Source organism: Triplophysa dalaica, chromosome 15 (genome assembly GCF_015846415.1).
Source record: "Triplophysa dalaica isolate WHDGS20190420 chromosome 15, ASM1584641v1, whole genome shotgun sequence".
In the NCBI taxonomy this organism is placed as follows: domain Eukaryota; kingdom Metazoa; phylum Chordata; class Actinopteri; order Cypriniformes; family Nemacheilidae; genus Triplophysa; species Triplophysa dalaica.
In genome coordinates, this window is record NC_079556.1 from 5,508,800 (window position 1) to 5,531,088 (window position 22,289).

The 22,289-nt window shown below is 37.1% G+C and overlaps 1 protein-coding gene across 1 annotated transcript in view; it reads right to left on the reverse strand.

Annotated features, from left to right (window-relative positions):
* Nucleotides 1-13,424, reverse strand: part of ank3a (ankyrin 3a) — a 68,313-nt gene extending 54,889 nt beyond the window's left edge. Inside the window, 1 exon segment of the mRNA XM_056767375.1 lies at nucleotides 13,091-13,424. Within this exon segment, the coding sequence (XP_056623353.1) occupies nucleotides 13,091-13,207 (117 nt within the window). The 5' untranslated portion in view covers nucleotides 13,208-13,424.
* Nucleotides 13,425-22,289: the final 8,865 nt, after the last annotated feature.

The following is a 22,289-nucleotide window of genomic DNA, read 5'->3' on the forward strand; positions in this document are numbered from 1 at the left end:
CGCAATCTACCAAGAGCAACGCAAATAAGCACAGGGTTTAGGTCCAGTGTGTAGTTTTTTGGTGGGTTTAATGACAGAAATTAAATATAACGTACAAATACATACAATCAAAGCAGAGGTCGCGTTAAAAGCAAAATTCTTCATCATTGACTGATTTTTTATTTTACCTGGCAGCGATGGAAAAATCTGAAGGCCGTTCCTCATTTTGACGGATTACAATAAGGGCAATTTGTAGTTCAATAGAACGTGATTGTAGGCTACTACCCCCTGCCCTGAACACGATTGCAAAGGGACCTGTTAATAATATTTACAAGCACCTGACTGGAGATAGGAACATAAACATTTGTCTGTAATTATTATTTAATGTCTGACAACAGAAACATTATGAATATAAACAGTTGTAATAAAGTACAGTAAGTAAGTAAACGCAAGTACAGCGTGATGATGTCACAAACATGCTAATTAGCACGCAACGCCACCTTGCACCATAGTGATGAGTAATATAGATTATGAGGAGCCTGTCCTTCAAAATGACAGACAATAAAAACATCTAGCGCAACCTCTGCATGTCTTCAGATGTGTATGAAGACCTTACATAATGAAGCGTTGTTTTTATTACCTTAGAATTAGGTATTTCTGTCTACATACACCGCGGATTTGTTCATTAGCCCTAAAAGGACAAAGTGCTCTACAGAGCAGTTTCGTAAATGTGTTATCTCATCCGTCGTAGCAGTGAAACGTGACAACATCTAAGTAAGCCGTTGGTTGCAATTCCCACCCTCACTGCTAGATGTCGTAAAAGTCTCAACATTGCTCCTTTAAATAATAAAATTGAAATGGCTTGCAGATATGGACAAAAAGACACCAAACCATTTTTCAGTTTATGGCGAGTAAATGTAACGGGTTCTACTTGCCCTGCTGTGAGCGGGCATCGGTCCGGATGGGAGTTTTACTGACAGGTCATAACTACTCTGTTACTTGACTCTGACAGAATACTCTTAGTTTGTTCCACAAATCTTCCTCTTGAACATAGGTGACGAAACTATGCTACTTCTCTTCATCTGTTCTTTCTCTCTCCTGTGTCACCCCCTTCCCATCCCTGTCTGGATGGACCTAGATAAGCAGTGAGCTCAAATCCTGCCTGATCGGCAAAACAAGAAAGTCAGTGTGGCAGCAGACAGGGCGACTACACACTCACGCTCCTGGCAGCATCAGCACCACTCCATACAGTTACACATTGACACGACATGTGTGATCTACTGGATTGGACCAGTTGTGGTCAAATATTCTGCTGCTGATGTCGTGTATTAAAGAGTTTGTCAGTTCAGATCATCTCAGGCAAAACAGGTAGCTCTTCCTCTTTTTTGCAGTCAATCAGTCACATACATTTTTTATTGTTTTAATCCCTCCGTCCCCCGTACGTATTATTAGGTTATTTTTGGTATATAGAGTATATAACCCCTCATACCTATCTATCCATCCATCCATCTATCAACCTATCAAATGGGTTGTTTGTTGGGGAATTTCATAGATGAGCAATTATACACATTGTTTGTAAGGCCTATCCAGTGGTCTAGGACAGTTGTGAATATGGCAAGGAGCCCGGATTCTTCAACTACAAGGACACACTGTGCTCGTGTTAACATGTGCACACACACACACACAAATGCCCCAGTCAAATCTCCACTTATGTTACAAACACCAAGGTCAATAGAAAAGCACTAGAGCAAAGGTAGAATCTGAGAACTTGAGAATTTATATGTATGCACATGGCAGATGCTTTTATTCAGTGTCTCACAATTCATTGGATGTACAGAAGACCTTTTATAATCATATGTGTACCCTGGGATTGAACTCTTTGCACTCCAAGTGCAAAGCTTTACGAACTGAGCTAGGAACACATTTTATAAATGTAGATCTGGTGTAAAAATATGTGGATGGCATATCATTGGCGTTAGATGAAACATATCCAAAACGGCTTCTTTTCAGGGAAAATTTGTTTTTTTACTTATACACTGCATTGTTAAAGGTAAGATCTTTTTAATACTATTTTTTGGTTTAATAATTGTCAAATCCAGAGACAAACATGAAAAAATATAACAAGCATGAAAAAGATAGATATCAGGTTTCTGCCCAATCTGATTCTGCATGTGATTAAGACCGAATATCTGCGAACCCTATATCTTTTTTTCATATTTATAAGTACATTAACGAAAACACATTTCAGAAACCTGACCCCCAAAAAACAACCGATGGGACTTTGCATCATTTACAACGCAGAGAAATCTACCAGCCCTTCAAAGAGGTTAAAACTCTGAGCATTGCAGACAATGTCAAATATTCCAGAAATATATTTAATATAAAACACAATAGGACAATTACAAATTGCAGATTCTCAAGGCACGTACATAGCATGAGCATTGTCAGGTTTCACACTCCTCGACCCAAGCATCCTCAACCAAAAACCACACAATTCCCAACCATTCCCAGCACTCCTATTTAAAACCACACACTTTTCCCAACCATTCCCAATGACAATATTTGTACTTACGGAAAAGTATTCAGCAGCCTCTTCCACCGCCATTTCTTCTGCAGTCGCACAGAAATCCGATCACTTCTCTAGCTCTGCGGCCAGCAAGGTGCCATTCAGTCATGTGACGCGTACAAAAATGCCCAGACAGCAGGATGCTCAAAGACACACTTCCACCTGACTCGTGTGTGAGTACAAGGATACTGTTCGGTACTGTAAACTCAAAGTCACTTTGAAACCAACCTTCTCTGTGCCTCTTTTTGACCACGCTTTTCAACGATCCGCCCTCTTTTTCAACTTAACCTCTCCCTCTGTGTCAAAAAAATCTACTATTCATTTTTTCTTTCTTCGTCCATAATTCCTTTCATAACCTGTCAAAACAAGTCTAAAATGCTCTCATTCCACTCTTGCACAACAGTTATTTCCTGCTGCCTCTTTTTATTTATCCACTGGGGACCAAAAATCTTTCTACTCTTTTTATACAGACAAGCTGAGATTCATCATGGATAATGTTTTAATGCACTCACTCACAACCTCTCTTATTCTCTCTCTATCTGTACACACATGGAACACAGTGGTGGGGGTCTCTGGAATAGTGATATGAAGTGCTGGGGGATCCAAATATAGCAGCTGAATTCAACTCTTTTGCTAATAGGACTACCCGGCTACCTCCCTTCGCCTCTCTGGTTCCGTAGCCCCCCTCTCTGAATACCCCCTGGTGCGCATGGTTGGTATTGTGCGAGTGCTTATCTGCTGTTTTCGGACAAAAAAGAGGGTGTGTGCGTGTTTGCATGTTAAGGACTGGTGGGGGTCGGTGTGTGGAAGTGAATTCAGGGTTCATGGTGCGGCTTAAAAAGGGATTAGGGGACATTTCCCTCTAGTATTAGGGCCACCGCACCATTACACAAATACACAAAGCCTCCCATACCACTGACAAAGAGACAAAATGTCTCAGCCTTCACAATGAAACCTAGACAACATAACAAGAGAGACTTTTGTTAAATATTGTGTATTAATAATAATACTTGTTATTATTGTTTTGTGTTGTATTGTGTTAGATATATTAAGTTTAGATAAAGCAGTCCTTTAAGGGATAGTTCCGCAGTGTTTTCCTACTGTTAAAGTCAATAGTGCCCCAGAACGGTTTGGTTACAAAAATTCTTCCAAATATCTTTCTCAATGTTCAGCAGAACAATGACATTTACACAGATTTGTAACAACTTGAGGGTGAATAAATGATGACAGAATTTTCATTTTTGGGCGAACTGTTCCTTATTATTCACATAAAATTTCAAATTCTGTATTACAATCATTGCATCAACAAATATAACATAACTGGCATATTGGCTTAAAAATAAAATTGCATTACAAAATATCTTAACAGTAAAAATATAGGCTTCATTTTTTTACCTGGACATGTTCTTAAAGTGATTCTTCCAAATACAGTTAATGAAACATAATTTCTGATACAGAATACAACAATATCTTTTTAACAATTGATTTGCAGGCATCGCCACATACATTCACTCATTTTGATTATACAGAAAGGCATCCCATGATGCTTTGGGGGTGCATGGTAGGTATTCTCGTTTTGGGATAGTGGTGTTGCTATGGTAACAGAGGAGGAGGGGAGAGAGAATAAGATCTGAAGGAGTTCAAGATGTTTGGCACTGTATTCGTGCCGATGGTTTCCCTCAATGACCTCTACCATCAGCCAATCAGTGTTAACGTATAATAGTCAGCACACACTCTGGAACACACATGCACACACACTCACTACAGGGCTACACCTGCTTTACACCCATGAGCATTAAGGATTTCCAGACTTTCAGAAATAGGGCAGAATTTTAGGAAGATAAACGAGCTTGGCTTCTACTGTACAAGACAAAACACCGACACATTCACATCCACATCCCCCTTGCTTCTAAGTGATTCTGATTTAAAAATCAGGCCCCAAAAATATTTAGGATCAGAGTTTAGTAACAAACAGTTTTTGACTATACCCAATACATTGACATTTAGTTTGGCTATGAAAGATGTCCCTGGTTGTCTGTTAAGTGTGCTTGGGTATGTGTGTATTGATTAATGTCCCACCACTGTGTTTGCTGAAAATGTGAAATATAATGCCTGTTGGCAACAGACCTCTAACATGTAACATAGAGAATCAGCAAGAAAAAGACTGATAAAGACAAAATACGTACATGAGGTGAACACAAATGCTAAGACGTCCGAAATAACGACATTATCAGAATCTGCTTGATATTTAGAAACAAACTGGACCCTAGTGGAGAGGTATAATACTACTCTTTCAAAGACATTCATACACATGTACTACTTTTCATAGTACGCTTATTAAAATGGCAAAATGTTAAGCCGAACGCTTGGACAAAGTTTGTTATTTTGGAATGATAAAATAATTTCCACAAGAGACTGCTTTTCACACAAATACATACTACTTTATGTACGTTACAAGTTCACATGATGACCTTACATCATTCAGTTCAATAGTAAATCAACAGATACATCTATTAGATGTGTATTGGATAGTTTATGTGAGTTTGGGCAGCTGGAGGCGCTTTAAATTCCCTTATGTTCCCTCTGAGGGGCAGCAGTTAATGTGTGCCGGCATGCATGAACTTGTGAGAGTGTGTGTGTCTCAAGGGGAAGAACAGCAGTGTGTGACCCAGAATCATGTTTCTGCAAGGCATTTATCGTTTCTGTGTCTATCTAACTACTCGCTGCAAAACCAAATTTGAAACAAACACACGCATATTGAAATTAAATTAAATATAATATAAGAAACACATGGTCTGTAATGCACGTGTGGCCTCAAATCCAGGTGCAGCCACTTTCCAGATGTGACATGTACAAACACACACACATACACGCTTTTAGCTAGTCTATATTGTTTTCCATAACATCCAAACTTCCAGGTGATTTTCCAAAATATTTCTCAAAATTTAGATTCATCAAGATGTATTATAGAATGTACATTAAATGTAAAATGACTTATTGTGCAACGATGTCTAATTTGCTAAACTGCCAAAAGCCTCATCTAAACATTTGCTATAATGAATCATTGCTGAGCGCTTAAGATGAATGTGACACAAAAAGTTCAGCAAACATAATGGGGAAAATACAGGTACATGGATGTGCACACCCGTGCCCAAAACCTAATTTATGCTACATAATTTATGCCCACAATCTGCAATGTAAAGATGCTTAGCACAGACCAGCCATATGATGCTATTAGTGTAACAACAACAACAACACAGATTTCATTCTTCTTCTTATTACAGACAGCATGCAATATTAAAGACCATCACTTTAATACAAATGATATAGGGAATAAAGGCTTTTCTAACCAGAATGGAGATTCAGATTAGCTGAAATTATGGATTTCTTATAAATTTACTGTAAATGTAAAATCAGGTGAGAGTCATAATTACATAATCCATCATTAGACCAATAATAATAGAGTCTGTTAAAGTGAACGGCACAAAGAAACAAAAATTGTGGCAAAAAAGCTTTTTGGGATATTGTACTGTAAAATACTGTAAATCGGTAACAAATGAGAAAAAGATGTTTGATAATTTGTAAATTAGTGTGACAGGGAAAAATGATGGAAATAAGTAGAACTTATCAAGAGAAAAGGGAAAATGGGGTGAGATATATCTGTACGCTGGTTTGACATCTTTGGATTGTGTGATATTAATCTGCTGAAAGAGAACAAAGGCAAGCAGTGTTCAAGGGGTCACAGAATGTCAAGAAACAATGAAAAACATTCAATTACAATGATTTTAATGCATATTGTATAATTGTTTTTAATGAGTATATATATATATATATATATATATATATATATATGAACATACAGACCAAAAAAAGCTTCTTGCAGAAATATTTTAGTTAAAAGGAAAAGATCTATATAAGATCTATATAAGTATAATTGTATAAAACTATAGCTTGATGAAATACGAAACATTTTTTTTAAATGGTTGTACATGATGTGCATGTCCAAGGCAGTAAACCATTCAACCATTAAATGGTTAAAATTGGGTTTGGTCAGTAATTTGACAACAAAATGAAAAAACATTTTTGAATAACAATAAACAAAAATATAGTATATTCTCTCAATTCACCCACCACAGGCATACAGGCAAAAAGTTTATTTCGGAGTATACAACTGCCATTGCATTCACAGTACCTAACCTGGTTTGTGTGTTTCTTCCATAAGAAAATTGGCACAATCACAGTATGCATGTTTGCCAAAATACGCCAAAAACACTTCATCACAATTGCCCTAAAACACATCTTTTACCATTTAAAACAGTCTCATTTATATCTGTGCTTAAAACAAACTAAACACATGTTCTGTTTTATACACTAACACCAATTCAGATCAAAAGGATCAGATCTGTGCACATGCACGATGAATGACTGTCACACGCTCATCCGTTTAAAGTGTGTGTGTGTGATATCTGGCATGTTGTCTGTAGCAGATGAGAGAGGAGGGAAAGGCCATCTGCCTGTATTACTCCCCCCTGTGCCCCCGAACACACACAATAAACACCACAAAATATCTCAAATCTAGACGCACACTGTTTGAAGACCATGAGATGAGATATTGCATAAGTCTCTGTCTTCCATCACTAAAACCGATTTATAAAAATGGAACAACACTGGCCGACCCTCTGCCTTCTGCTTTCCATCTACAGTGTATCTTCTGGTTATTGTTCTTTAATTCTATTTTATTCCCATCAATGAGTGATTAATTGACTGTCATACAGCCAATAGCACTGTAACAATATTATTCAGCAAAAATACTATAAGAATACAATCTATCATCAAGATTTTTTCACACAAAAGAAGAGATTTTGAAGAATGTTGTTAACTGCCCCCCATTCACTTATATAACGTATTAGTTTCGTGTCCATACAATAGAAGTGAAAGGGGGCCAGTGCTGTTCTTTCTTAAGCAAAATGAATATGCGTCTTACCCCATGGACTACTGGTGAAACTGTGTTAGTGGACAAACATTGCTTTTACAAACTGAAGGACGAACCAAACCAAAGTTATTGTCTGTGTAGTTGAGTTCAACCTATTTTAAACCTTTAAAACATCTTAAATAAACCCAGATCAATAAGTTTCTAAAAATATTTCAAATGGATCTGCACTGAGCAAAACCTATCCAAAAATATAATCATTCAAGAGCCACATTACACAACCCGCGAGCTATGAAATTTGCCAACTCACCATAAAACTGACATTATATTGCCGACTTTTCAAATACACCTACAAACACACACACACCTCAGTTAACAGAAAAGCTATTTTAAAAAGGCAGACGGCCTGGCTGGTACCCTAAGAATGTTCCCAGATAAAACAAGACGCTCACAGATCAATAGAGAGCTGTGGGGTAATAGACTATTATCAGACAGTGTACCCTGATTGGCATTTACAAGACTGAAGCAAATGGGATCTAAAAAGAATTACAGCTCAAGATATAGAGGATCTATAGATGAACTATATATAATAGATATCTTCAGTCTTAGTCAAGATTTGACCAGTCCTGAGTATCAGGGCATCATTATATAACTATAAGACTAAAAATAATGTTAAAAATAAAACTTTTAAGCTATAGAGAGACTGAAAATATGTGAATTGGTCGCTAGAGTCAAGACAACGCCCCCCATACAAAAACACATACACACTTCTAAAGAAAGTAAACAGATCAATAGCATGCCTGTGTCATGTTGGTTTGTACACTTCACAATGCACACAAACGGTTACGGTGCACATACATATACTGTGCACTATATACACATTAAGGTGTACTTCTATTGTGATTTCCTTGAATTAAATGACATTTATCACAATGATCTGCTCAACTAACTTTGTCTATGGTGAGAACGGAAATACTGTTGTTTGATCTGCCCTTTAACACAAAGGTTTTTTTAAAATAAGAACTAAAGCACTGTATAGAAACAATCACAGGAAGCCTAAAGCATATATCAACCTTTAACATACAACTGATATGGCTAACCAACACAAACACACTACTACTCAAGAAAATGTCATGCATTACAAATGTAGACAATGCTGAAATCGTTCTAGTTCTGGCCTAAAGCAACTTTTGTATCACTTGGGAGCAGCCATACAGTAGCTGATGATTCTTTATGTTGGACAGCAGCATGTCAAGCATCTCATTACAAGTGTGTTATAGTACCAAACAGAATTGCAACAATAATGACGTTTCCCAAACACAATCCCTCAACATTCAAACCAAACAGCCTTATTAGAGCCAAACCACTCAAAAATAAAAAGTGATTTGAAAACACAACAGAGCTGAAGTCATTTTAATCTTACTAAAGAAAAAACAATTCATATATGTATCTGCACAGTAAACTGGAACACACCACCTTTAAAGGGAATGTTCACCATAAAATGAAAATTCTGTTGTGTTTGTTCACCCTCAATTAAAACTCTCATTTAAACATAAAATGCACATTTTCAGAATATAGGGTATAAACAGACTATGATTAAACATGAAAAAAAAATGCAATGACTTTGTGCTCTGTATAAAGAATCACCAGTTTTATGTTCATAATCAATAGTCATTATATAAAATTATTACATTCAGAAAGTAAAAAAATATAAATTTTAATATTAACTAACAGAATCAGTATCGGCAGATTCAGAATGACTGACTATTGGTATCGGTGGAGAAATGCTGTGTCGGTGCATCTCTAATAAAAATGGTATAAATTAAAAATGGTATAAAACCTGTTAGATGCAAACAAACAAAACCAAAATCATTACCATGAACACCTGTCCTCTCCCACCCTCGACCCTTTTAACATCTGTTACTGTTGTATCACAGATTAACCTGACATCAGATATTACTCAATTACAACGCACATGCAGATATTTTGTGATGTACATCTGCAATGAATGAACGGGAAAACATGTTGTAAATAAGATAGATGCTGAACTTCTGAAGTAAACATGAGCTATTGAAATCAGTGCAGACCCACCAAAAATATCTCAAGGCTCAAGGCTGAAGAAAAAATGAGAGAGACTCAGAAAGTGAAAGCGATCCGGGAATCCATCACATAACAGATGATCATTTGATCGAACGCAGACAGCCACATACATATGCGGCAAAGAAGCTGGATGGATGGATAATGGACCTTCTCCACCTCTCCAACAAAATCATCTTTCCCATCTATGTATGTCTCTCTTTCGTTCTCTCTTAATCGCCGCTTCCCTTCCCCCACACAAGAGAGGGAGACACTATTACATGGCTTCTCTCATTAATGGTGTGGAGCGAAGCTCATTCATCACATTGTCCTGCCACATGTGCGTGTGTGCGTGTAAGCATGTGTGCGTATGTTTGTGAATGTATGCTGTGTGTGCCTGTGACTGTGAATTCTTCCTGCAGGGGTTTCACGGTGCACTAGTATTCACAAACCCCCGAAAAAACATTTAACCCCTCTGACCTCTTGCTGCCCAGAGCATACACACACACACACACACGTATACTGATACATCACAGATCTCATTCAACATGTTCAACACAGCGTTCCAGTTGTACTACCACATGACATTCTGTTTTTATTAAAGACCTTAAAAATGAAGAGTTAGGTTTTTTATAACCTTAAAATGAGCTATTTCTATCTACACACAGCAGGTTCCCTTGCATAGAACGCGCCATGATGTTTCTACAGTCTCTCTAAACAGCAAAACGGTTCTCTAAATTCGTTATCTTCGGCAAAGAAGTTAAAAGGTGATGATATTGTAGTTCTGTGCAAGCCTTCGTAGTGCTTCGAAAAGGAGGGGTGGAGTGAACTGTTGGTTTCAATTCGCAACCTCACCGCTAGATGTCACTAAATTTCATACACTGGACCTTTAAGACAAGATGTGAATATCAAGAGATCACTGAGTTAAGCTCCAACTTTATTTCATTGTCCTGAAGGCTTCACTACTGTATTTCCACTTCACCATGAGTTTCTGAAGATTGTCTTGAGGCAGACGTGAAAACCTTCCGACCTTCACATGACCTTTGCCAATGGCAATCAGCTGCTCAACCTCACTTTTTTCTATTCCCTCTGTTCTCTTAGCCGTTCCTCTGTGCTCCTTCTATACCTGTAATACAATATTTAGTGTAGACATTCTCCCAGCTGTAAAAAGGGAGATGATGCCCAATGACCCACGTTAACATCCTCTCCTTGTGTGTCTCTGTGCCTTCCTCTATCTAACTATCTAACTGCCTTCCTGTCTACTTCTTACCTTTGTATCTTCCTACCTGTCTTCTTCAAGTGTAAAGGAACATTTTTGCGTCATCTTCAAACACACAACTAAACATACCAGAGTACACACATTTACAGTCACTCACACACAATTCATTAGAACTCATCGTGAACTGGACACCTACTTGGGCCCTTGAGAGATGATGCCTTTCATTAAATCACAACAACACCCCGGGGACTGATCTAAGATCAGCACAGTGACACTCAAACGGCCAGACACCCACAACACAACAGATGGTTCACTGTTCCCACGGCAACCCTCAGCGTAAACTCGCATGCAAATATTGATGCTTTGTGGCAGAGGTTTAGATCCTAAAGACAGTGACACAGTAACGTAAAGCTGATTTGATTGTACATATAGAATTAACATAGAAATTAAGCAAATTTTCCCAGTGGTTTCAAAATATACAATAGAAAAATCATTTTACAAGTCATTTGTTAAATGATTATTGATTATAGTATGATTATACTGTACTTCAATATTTAAGAAGGCAATTTTTACATGTGCGCTGAGAAAGTATTGAGAACAATCTCAAGATCATTATTAACATTAAAGTGGTACTTTACCCAAAAATTATATTTCTGTCATCATTTACTCACCCTCTTGTCATTTCGAACCTGCATGACTTTCTTTCTTCGGGAGAACACAAAAGATATTTTGAAGAATGTTGTTAATTGGCCCCCATTCACTTGCATTGGTTTTATGTCCATATAATGGATATGAATGGGGGCATGTTCGTTAACCATTTTTCTTCAAAATATCTTCTTTTGTGTTTTCCGGGAAGGAAGAAAATCATACAGGGTTGTAAATGACAAAAAGGTGAGTAAATGATTATAGAATTTTCATTTATGGGTAAATTATCACTTTAATATATAGTACTTATATATTATAAAAAAATAAGGTACATGTGGATGTTAGGACAACCAAGTCAGAGAAAGCATGAAGCACGCTTTTGCGGTTTAGAGATATTATATAATATATAACTTAAATAACATACAGAAATATATTTCTCTACTTATTTGGAAAATTCTTTTTGAAGATTTCAAAGATTCATGTGATGTACTGGTGTGTGTTTCTGTCTCCCATTGCCAATGCAATTATTTCCTCTACACACGACAGCAGCACAGATTAACCTCCATCTTTATCTCTCTGTGCTTTTCATTCATGCATATACAGAAAGCTTTCCTGATTCTCTTTAAGAAACATTTTATTCATGTCTTCCACCACATTATGTATAGCTCTCTCTAATTTTCAATTTTAATATGCTTCACTTGTATAATTGCCTTGCATACAGCGTTGCCAAATAATCAATACACACACACATTCCAGAAATAAAAATCACAACAAGATATACTACTACACTATGTTAAATAATCTATTTATAAAATATTCAAACATTTAACAATATATTCATATAAATTCTCTGGCTCTTTACCTCTCTCTCTCTCTCTCTGACCCTTTCAATTTGTCTTTATTGGCACATCAGATTTGTACATCTGTTTTGGTAGAATAGCAGAATGTGAGACTCTCTCATTCACATGTACGTATGCACAAAGGTCAAGATATATGATCACAGCCCTGTGTGTAGATCACAAGAAAGACACATGTTATGTGAGGCAGGAGGCAACTAGCCCTTCAACAGAGATCTGTGTGTGAAAACTCATCAAATGTTATATCAAAAATATCACAACAGCAAAATAATCACAGGTTCACCTGATGTTTGATTCAGTCAATGGTGAAGATGAGTGTTGATCTGTCTGGGTGTGGTGGATATAGAATGTGTGTATGTGTGTTTTGTCTGTATGATAAGATAGACAGTTAGCATGGCTAACATCCGCATGCTCCATTCCATCACTCTGTACTGAACAAACATCAATAAATCAGTATGTGATGTATAATACACGAGAGTTCGTGGTCACACTCACACATGCGTTTCAGTGGACAGTAAAACCTCATGCTGCAATGTGATGGTCTCATTTTAAATCTGATCACAGAAGGCAGTCATATTCTCATATATTTCTCTCACACACGTACACACATAATGAACCATGGGAAAAAAATGTGTGTTTGTGGGAGAATGATGCCTAGCTGTAAATGTCAAGTGTAACCTTGGCACTGCACCAAAGATTTAACACACATAATGCTGGCATCTCACACACACACTGACCTCGCAAGGCGAGATCTTACTGTCCCATAAACCCAATCACTCAATCTAATAACACGTATGCGCGCATGTGTTCCCGTGTACCTTTTTCTTTTGATCCCGTGAGTGTTTCCTGCTCTTCCTCTTCCTTTCCTTTTCGTCTTCCAGCGCGTTAATATCCACATCTTTATTCTTCTTAATCTGAGACGCCGCATGAGCCATTATCAAGCATCAGCCACGTCCCCCCAGCAACCATACACACTCACTCACTCACACATACACACGCACACGGACGCACGTTCCCTCTCGTAGAAACTAAGATAAATGTCCAGATTCCAGATTGAAAAAGAATTCCAGAAAAATATCCCAAAACTGATCCCCTCCAAAATGAATGGAAGAGTAGGATGCTGTTCAATAAAACAACAAAAAAGATGGTCTACTCCTTTTTCTATCCTCCAGCCTTTGTCATTGGCTGATCAAGGGACCATATCCAGAGAGAAGATACAGATAAAGAAAGAAAGAAGGTTGGGAGAGAGAGAGAGAAAGAGAGAGAGAAAGGGAGGAGGAGGGGAGCTGAGGTGGTTACTACGGAAACCACATTCTCTTCTCAGCCACCCTAAACGGTCCTACCTGAACCGTGAGTGTATCGCCGCAACACAGGCATCAATGCATGTGCGAGTGTGAATGTATGCGCAAATGTGTAACCCCCCACCAGCAGCAAAACGTGTGGATGCTGGTTTTAGGGAAGGGGGATGCACACATTAGCTCATGCATGTGCGATCTCTCGCTCACACACGCAATGTGCACTGTGTGGGAGGGTACCAGTACTACTCCAATCCCATTATGTTAACAGCTGATATACTCAAGATGGAGAACGAGAGAGAGGTTGGGACGTACGTGGCAAATACTATCATACTGATTATGTACCACGGTTGACATACATATGATTATGCATTTACTGAATGTGTGTGTTATTGCTGCATTGTGTATTTTATTGCAAATTTGGTGTGGATTCATATTTATGAATGGCAGGTGTCTCCAACCACAGCACCCAGCATGAGAGAGATTGAACAACGGAGAGAGAAGAGAAAAGATTGTGGTTTATGCATGTCATGTGTCTGCCTCTTTCTGATGTCATTGACAATCTGATTGATTGACTGACGGCAGCCATATTGGATTCTACTACATATTAGCCACCTGAGTGCAGCAGGGTCCTCAGAGATTCCAAGACTGCTTCAGTCACTGCCTGTATAAAATAATGTGTGTTTAATACAACATATCTGTATTTTAAATTCCAAGTAAAGTAACATCTGATAAGGGCTGCCACATTAGGAAAGAAGTCAAGATGTCCCAATCAAAAGAAATTCACAAAAGTGATTTTATGTCTATAGAAAGCACATTCATTGAAATAAAAGGTCTAGTTTATGGCTTAAGTTTCTTGGAGGATAAAATGTCAAAAATTTATTGAAATAATGTTAGACATGTACATTTTCAAACCACGTGCTAATTCTGACTTCTACATATTAAAATAGCTAAAAGAATAAGGGAGCATATTACATTTTATTGTGCTTTAAATAAGTATTTGACTTATTGACAAATGGGCCTAGGATAGTGGCAAATGAATAAAAGAATTATTAAATTGCAACTAATTAGCATTTGGGGTGAAAGGAATTAGTCTTTTAATATGTCATTAATTGTAATTTTTTTGTTGTAAATATGCCTGACATGATTGTTACACTGAATGACATTCTAGTGGGTGTCTTTTGTAAATCAGGGAAAAATGTATGCTAAAATAAACAAAAACAAAAATTCAATTAAATTAAACAGCAAACGTTAATTTTTTTGCCCAATGAATCAGTCAAAATTTGAGTTTAAGAAATCAGAGAGAGTTTGAAAACATTGTGGCTCTCAAAGCAAATTATTTACAATATATTCATTTGTGTTTTATAAACTAATGTACATCATGTGATAAAAATAATGGTTATTATTATCACAATTATTGTGAATTCTGATATATTGTGAAATCTCTAGTCCACATACACACTGCGGCTCAACATACTCTCAATATACTTCATATAATCTGAATAAAATGGCTGGAAAACAAAAATGAGCTGTAATACTATTTGTAGAATTTCATTCATGGTTGGGTTTGGAGCGGGCTTTCTGTATTGCTTTTACTATAAAAAAATGTTTCTGAACAAAATCCCACTGTAAACAATGAATAAGTCACCTCCTGAAATAGTTATGAATTCCTGTGAGATGTTGCTGGATATTCCCCATAATTGTTGATTCTGCCGTTTCATAGTCCCATGAAAATTTTGTAGTCTGTCCTAAATCCACTGTTTCTGCTACAAACACAATTTAAAGTGTTCCATTTATCCAGCAGACAGGGCAAACAGCCAAATAAAGGTACGTACACTCAGTTTGGTAACACTGTTAAAAATGCATTACGGACATTATATGCGCACACAAACGTCTTTACTTTCTTACTATGACTTTAAAACTCTTTTTTGCCGTCCTTCCATCCCAACTTTAGGACGTCCAAATGATTATCTGCCAATATTCCAGTACTTAGACCACAACTGCTGATCACAGAACAATAGCGTCCAAACAATTCCTGAAAAGCGTATTCATAATGCATGGTACAACAATGGGGAAGGGGTGTTTTCTTTTTTGCTAGAGTCAGTGTTTACTTGTTCATTCTCAGATACGCACACAATTCCCTACGCATGTACTTAATCACTCTCGAGTGTAGTAATTTTCCTGTATCTGTGGTTTTCTGTTCCCTGGGGGCAGTGTGTACATCCCAGCTCACCAGTATCACCAGAGAGACCATTTCCACCCATCACTCCTAGTGGAATTACCCACAACGCATTTGTGCTAAGTCGTCAAACCCGGTTTCCTCTGTAGTCATGCAGACGCAGAAACGTAATGTACTGTACTTTGCAAACCACACACGTCTTCAACGTCATCTCAAACATCAGTTAAATCAGACAGACAGTCAAATTAAAATCACTCAAATGACAAACAATTGTAGCAAGACAAGTGAGATCTGATGACCAAGCCATTCACACTATTTAACTGTCAGAAGAGCTAACAAAACAATGTCAAAACTTCAAATGAGATGCAAGGGTCAGAAGAATACAAAGAGCCTTACATTTACATTTATGCATTTGACAGGCTGATGCACTCAAGACAAAAAGATGACATGTTAGCAGATTAAAGCAGAACAGAAAACCAAAACACTTCATGCTGGACCAGTGACTTGAAGTATATAAAAACATGGAATTGAATGGCATTTTTAGTCATATTAGGACCAGAAACAAGGAATCAAAGAAGCCAAATAGCCGAAAACATTTAACAACGCATCTGTTTTTGCTCAAAGAATACACAACACATAGACCCGCATTTAGTTCATTTTTTCTGAAAAGTTGTGCTTCACAAAGGGTATCTGCTTCATTCTTGCATAAATAGTTGTGCTATACTGCCCTCATGTGGTTCGAATGATAACATTTAGAAAATTGTGGACAAAAACGATACAGAAGAGCTTAACTCTGAATAAAGAAAGAAATATCGCTTTGGGCACCACAAGGCAATACAGGGATTTCACAACTTTTGCTAAAAGTTAATGAAAAAACACATCCGGGAGACATGGGATGATAATTATGCAATTACATTTTTAAAGATAGCTCAAGGCTTAATCTATTTGATGTGAGCATGTGATTCCTTGTTTTCAATAGGTTTGCACTAGGAATTTCTATTCTGCATCTTTCTTTTCACCCATGACAACTATTCATGTCACTTTTACCCCCATTAAACAGAGACACACGACGAAATGCATCTGTGTGACTGGGTTTATATCTCTGGTGAGATGTTGATTAATGAGAAGGTGAAGTCCTTGCTAAAGGCAGACCTGCTTAAACAGATTGTAAAAAAAAATTCACTTTTACTATTTTCCTTAATGTTTCAATCTTCCTCTAAAATAGATCCAGGTCATTCATCATGTCTCTTTGACTCTTTTGCTCTTCTCCTACGAGAGAGAACAGGTGGCATTGACTCTCTCGCTTGGTATGTTAGCCCACTTTAGCAAATTACACACTGACAAAACACACATGCATTGATGTACAAAATAAAAAGCATTACCTTACTTCACCACAAGGGGACAGAGTGGGTTACAGAAGGTAAACCTCAAGGTTTCACTAAGACTTATCCAAGTAAATTTCAGTTATGTTACTGAATTTAAATGAAATTTCAACAGTGTGATTTGAATTAAGGTAAACAGAATAAAAATAGGTTAAAGATATGTATTAACAAAAATAAACTAATGAATAGTATATTCAAAACAAATGTTACATTTGCAGAAAAAAGTGTCAATAATAATCATTGTTTAAAAGGCATAAACATTCCGTATAATGAATTATGTTTAATACCCTTAATACATTTTAAAAACATTAAATTGTCTTTTGTTTGCAGTTGTATAATCATCTTCTTCCTGTCATTCTAATACAAATTTCAATTTAACATCCTATAGGGCAATGCAAATCAATGCAAAAACCAACCTGTGGCAATTCCTAAATTCGGTACTCTGCCCGACCATACATTTGGATTACTCACTGCATCACAAATACATTCTAGCTAATTCCTAATCTAAATAATCTTTATTTATTAAACCAAATTTTGGGGACTAGTTTATTTAAAAAAAAACACTGTTCTGTAATACACTGAGTGGGTGAAATCACTGTTCAGGGAAAATTAAAAGTCTAGATGAGCGCTCGTCCCACACACACTTAGCAACTGAAATGTGGGATGGGAAAATCAAAGAACTACTTTAGGATTCATAACTCAAACAGCATGTGAAAGAACTTGATTAGCCTGAATATCTGTGATCAGCTGTTACATTTCAGTCACACTGTGGGGTTATTAACTACATTAAACATCATCAACCAATCTGCAACCAAATGTATGGGGACATCCTTAAGTGCCCCTGACCGGATCACAATAAACCAGAGTTCTGAGATAAAAAGATTCTTGGGTGCGTTACTGGCACCATGCCTATGGCATCAATCTTTTATCTAACGTCAGCTAGATAATGATATCTGAAAAATACTGCAATAATAGAGGAAAAGATCCTTAAAAGTGCCGTATGTGATTCTCGCAAACAGCCAGTTTTAAGTTTCATTCCAACAAACAACAACATTTGTTCTTATTGTCACCAAATTGCTTTATAATGCTATGCGGTGCGTTCTACCTCAAAAAGACATTAAGCTTTAAAAGGCAGAATGTTTTGGAATAAATCAAAGATGACAACTATATTTAGCTACAGTTTGATGAACACAGTCACAGTTGGGTTTATAAAACCTTTTGAAAACCCAAACTTTGATTCTTGCAACGTACAAACCAAACTGTGTTTATAATGTGAAAATCAATAATATTGATAGGATGAAACACAGACCTAAACAAAAATCGTGTGAGCACTTCTGTGTGTGTGTGTGTGTTTGTGTGTGTGTGTGTGTGTGTGTGTGTGTGTGTGATTGCGTCCATATGTGTGTGCCCATCAGTAGGTCTGTATGCCATCTGTTTGCTTGTGCTGGCACAAGAGTTTCTCTAAGCTGTCAATTTCACAGTCTTGATCCACACACTTACAAGAGTGATATTTCACAGCGTCAGCTTAATAAACAACAAAAAAAAAATGTAAATTTTATTCAGAAATGTGTTTTACTCTTCTGACCTGAGCTCCAGTTTTCTGTACAAGAATCTTCACATGTGCATGTGTATTGGCTTCGCTCTTGATGGGGTTATATCTTATATACTATATGTCATTTGACTTTGGGGGTCTGAACACACAGTATTAACTTACACACACACACACACACTTAGCTTAGCTGTCAATCATGTCTTCAACTTCAAAGCCTAATCAGCTGTAAGGAATAGCCTACACCTCAGGCTGTACCGTCTTCAGCAAATTTTTTGAATTCTTACATGTCACATGTAGATATTATCACGGAGGGTTGCAAATATGAACACCAGTCCTTCTATTGGCATGTGGCTCGCATCAAATGTCAATTGAATCCTCTTTGCCGTACAGAAACCAAAAATCAAGTTGATGTATCAAAGAGCTAAATCTTCAGCTGTCTGACATTCAAAGAAACTAGTCTAAACAGACAGAAATGCCACACTTATATTTAGTGGTGTATGCCGATTCATTTAGAAAATGAAAGACGCATAAAAGAACTGAACTGACACCAGCCGATTCCTTTTCTATTAACTGTTCTGTTAACTGTGCCTTCCCGAAAACACATCTCAGAGTAAGATAAGTGTCTGGCTAATAATGGGTTAAATTTCCCAGAATATCACCCAATTTTGGAGAACGTTTGGTGTTATTTGGATGATCAGTCCACACTTAATGTAATGCACCCAAACATACTGACACACTTCCTTGCTGTAATTGCAAGTTGCCAGTTTTACCATCCTGTTATTTTATGTTTTGCTGCGTCACAGATCAATGTAGTCAATCTGCTTTAGCATACTGACTGTGACTCAGTAACAGCTACAAAATGTTAGGATGCACGCTAACTACGATCAGAGTGTTATAGGAAGTATGCTAATCGCTAATCAGTTTAATAGACAATGAGAACATCTTGAAGAATGATTTAAAGGTGTTCCACAAGTTTCATCTAGATGTATGCATTTGGCAGTATGTGAGTTCTATAGGCTTCAAACCCACAACCTTTGCGCTGCAATAACTGAGCTACAGGATTCAAAAATATCGGTGGACCTTGTCTGGAAAACCCATTACATCCGTTTTTTTTTTTTGCTTAACGAAATCATTAAAATTAAATGTTCTTTTTTTATCACACCATCTTCTGGTCATTGGACAGCATGCAATATGGTCACCGTATTTACTTTGAATGAAGCATTGCACAAAATCCACATTTCGTTTCCCGGACAAGGATTTGTTTAAACCAGGACCAGACTTTAGTTTAATTATGAAATTTAAGTGATTTTAACAAACATGTCACAGTAAAACATTACTTGTGTGCATTTTGAGAGAACACAATGGCACTGATGGATTTTAAGATATGTCCATGCAAGTTGTTATCAGTTCGGACAGCTCTAAGATTTATTGTAGTCTAGGACTAGTTTAAATGCCTGTCCGGGAAACCAGCCCTATGACCCGGTTTCACAGGCAAGGCTTAAGGCTAGACCTAGACTTAAATGAATGTCTCAACTGAAAATAACTTGCCCTAACATATCGTAAAATATGTCAGTGCCATTGTTTTGTTTAAAGATGCACATTGGTAATGTTTCGTTCTAAAGCATTTTTATAAAAGTAACTCAAATCCAACTAAGGCAGAGTCCTGGTTCAGGATAAGTCTTTACTGTGAAACCGGTCCTATATGTTATAGACCACCATCGGATGACATGAACAACGCTTCTTCAAAACTAGCCCAGCAGAACTTCTGTTCCTGTTTTTAAAACACTACACAAACGATTGAACATAATAAAAAAAAATCAGAACATTTATAACCAAATCAAAATGTTCAACTAACACATTTAAGATTTAAAAATAAAATAAATAAAAATGATACCTGAAGTGCATCTGGAGGCCAGTGTTTACATCTTTGTGATCTATTAGCTATCGATATTACTTTGAACCCTATGAACTAAAAACATTTCACAGCATTAGCGATATCTATTTAATAAATAACATTAACTGAGAAACTCTATGAGATTATAATATTATGATATAATAGGACACAATTGTAAAAAAAAGCTATTTAGACTAAATTTCAATCCCGTTTATTCAGCTTGTGTAAACCATATTAAACCACTATTGTGTGTTTTGATGCATGTATCATATATGAAAGAGAAAGACAAGGAGAGAGAAAAAGGCGACTGCTGATCTTCAGTCTGAAGCCCCGCCTTGGGGTCGTCAAGGCAACGGACACAGGAGAGTAACCAATGGCGACACAAATAGAGCACCATGAAAAACACCCTCACTCTGAGATAAGCACTCGTACACACACACCTTCCAAATGCTAATCACATTTCACAGTCATTAACAGCTTAAAAACAGAAATCACAATACACTTACCACCTCCCCCCATCCCAACAATCTCTTTATGTCATTTCTTTAGACCTTCTACATCAACAATATGTCACCCAGACATGTCAAGATCATTTTATTGCCCTAGACACAACACAGCACAAAAACAGGTCAAAGCTGTCGCTGCTCTACAAACATTTATAATCCTGTAATATGGTTACACTGTACCACTGTCTATCCATGTGTGACAGACTGCTTTCTACCTCGTATGTATATGTGTACCCAGACTTCATCTTGTTCATTTCCACCTGTCGAGAAGATGAATCTGAAGCCGTGAGCAAGCTCCAGAGTTTGCAAATCAATGCGTGCATAAAAATGTTCAATAAATAATAGCATACTTTTGGACACAAAGCTACAATACGTCTCAGTTTGAAATGTTACAATGCATTATAGTATAGTAAATAAGCAGGAATTCAAAATTGTTGGCTGAAGTATTGCTTTCAAAAATACAGAGACAGCCACAACAGATAGAACGAATCATCTGCTCTGATGACAAGATCCTCAGTATTACCAGAAGGCAATGTGCGGTCATTAGCCACATTAAAGATCTGTTCAAATCTGCTGCTACATGCAAACACATCAGAACAAGTACCGCTACTTTTCATTAGTCTAATTCTCCGTCACTTCTCGTTTCAGCAAGCGTTTCATGCACAAACACACAGGAGTTATAATCTCTTACGAATACTTCATTTGCTGTTTCTGACATAAGCCTTTGACGATACATTGAAGATTAATAACCAATCTTCTCTCTGTGCCTTCATTTAGCCTTTAATCACTGATCTCAAGTCAGTCTCCATCATAGCTCAAAGGCAAAACAAAGATCTGACTTGTGTAAGAGCAAATTAAACCCACATTTTAAGGGCCTACATGAAATTATCATAATTTGTTTTAGCAATAATTGGCCACGTATGAAAGACTCACAATAAGAACGTGTATAAAGAAAATAAAGGGCGCAATTTGAATTTCATATTCGGCCGATTCCAGTGTTAGGGATGTTGACATTACAACATGTGACATTTGCAGTCAAAACTTGAAATGTAGACTCTCAGAGGATGTTTTTATTACCAAGATATGAAGCTATCAGTTTGTATTTTCCTAAATCCCTGACGATAGAGTACAGACATCAGAAAAACATCAGTCTACATACTCTTAGTTTTCGAATTAAAGGGACAGTTCACCCAAAAATGAAAATTCTGT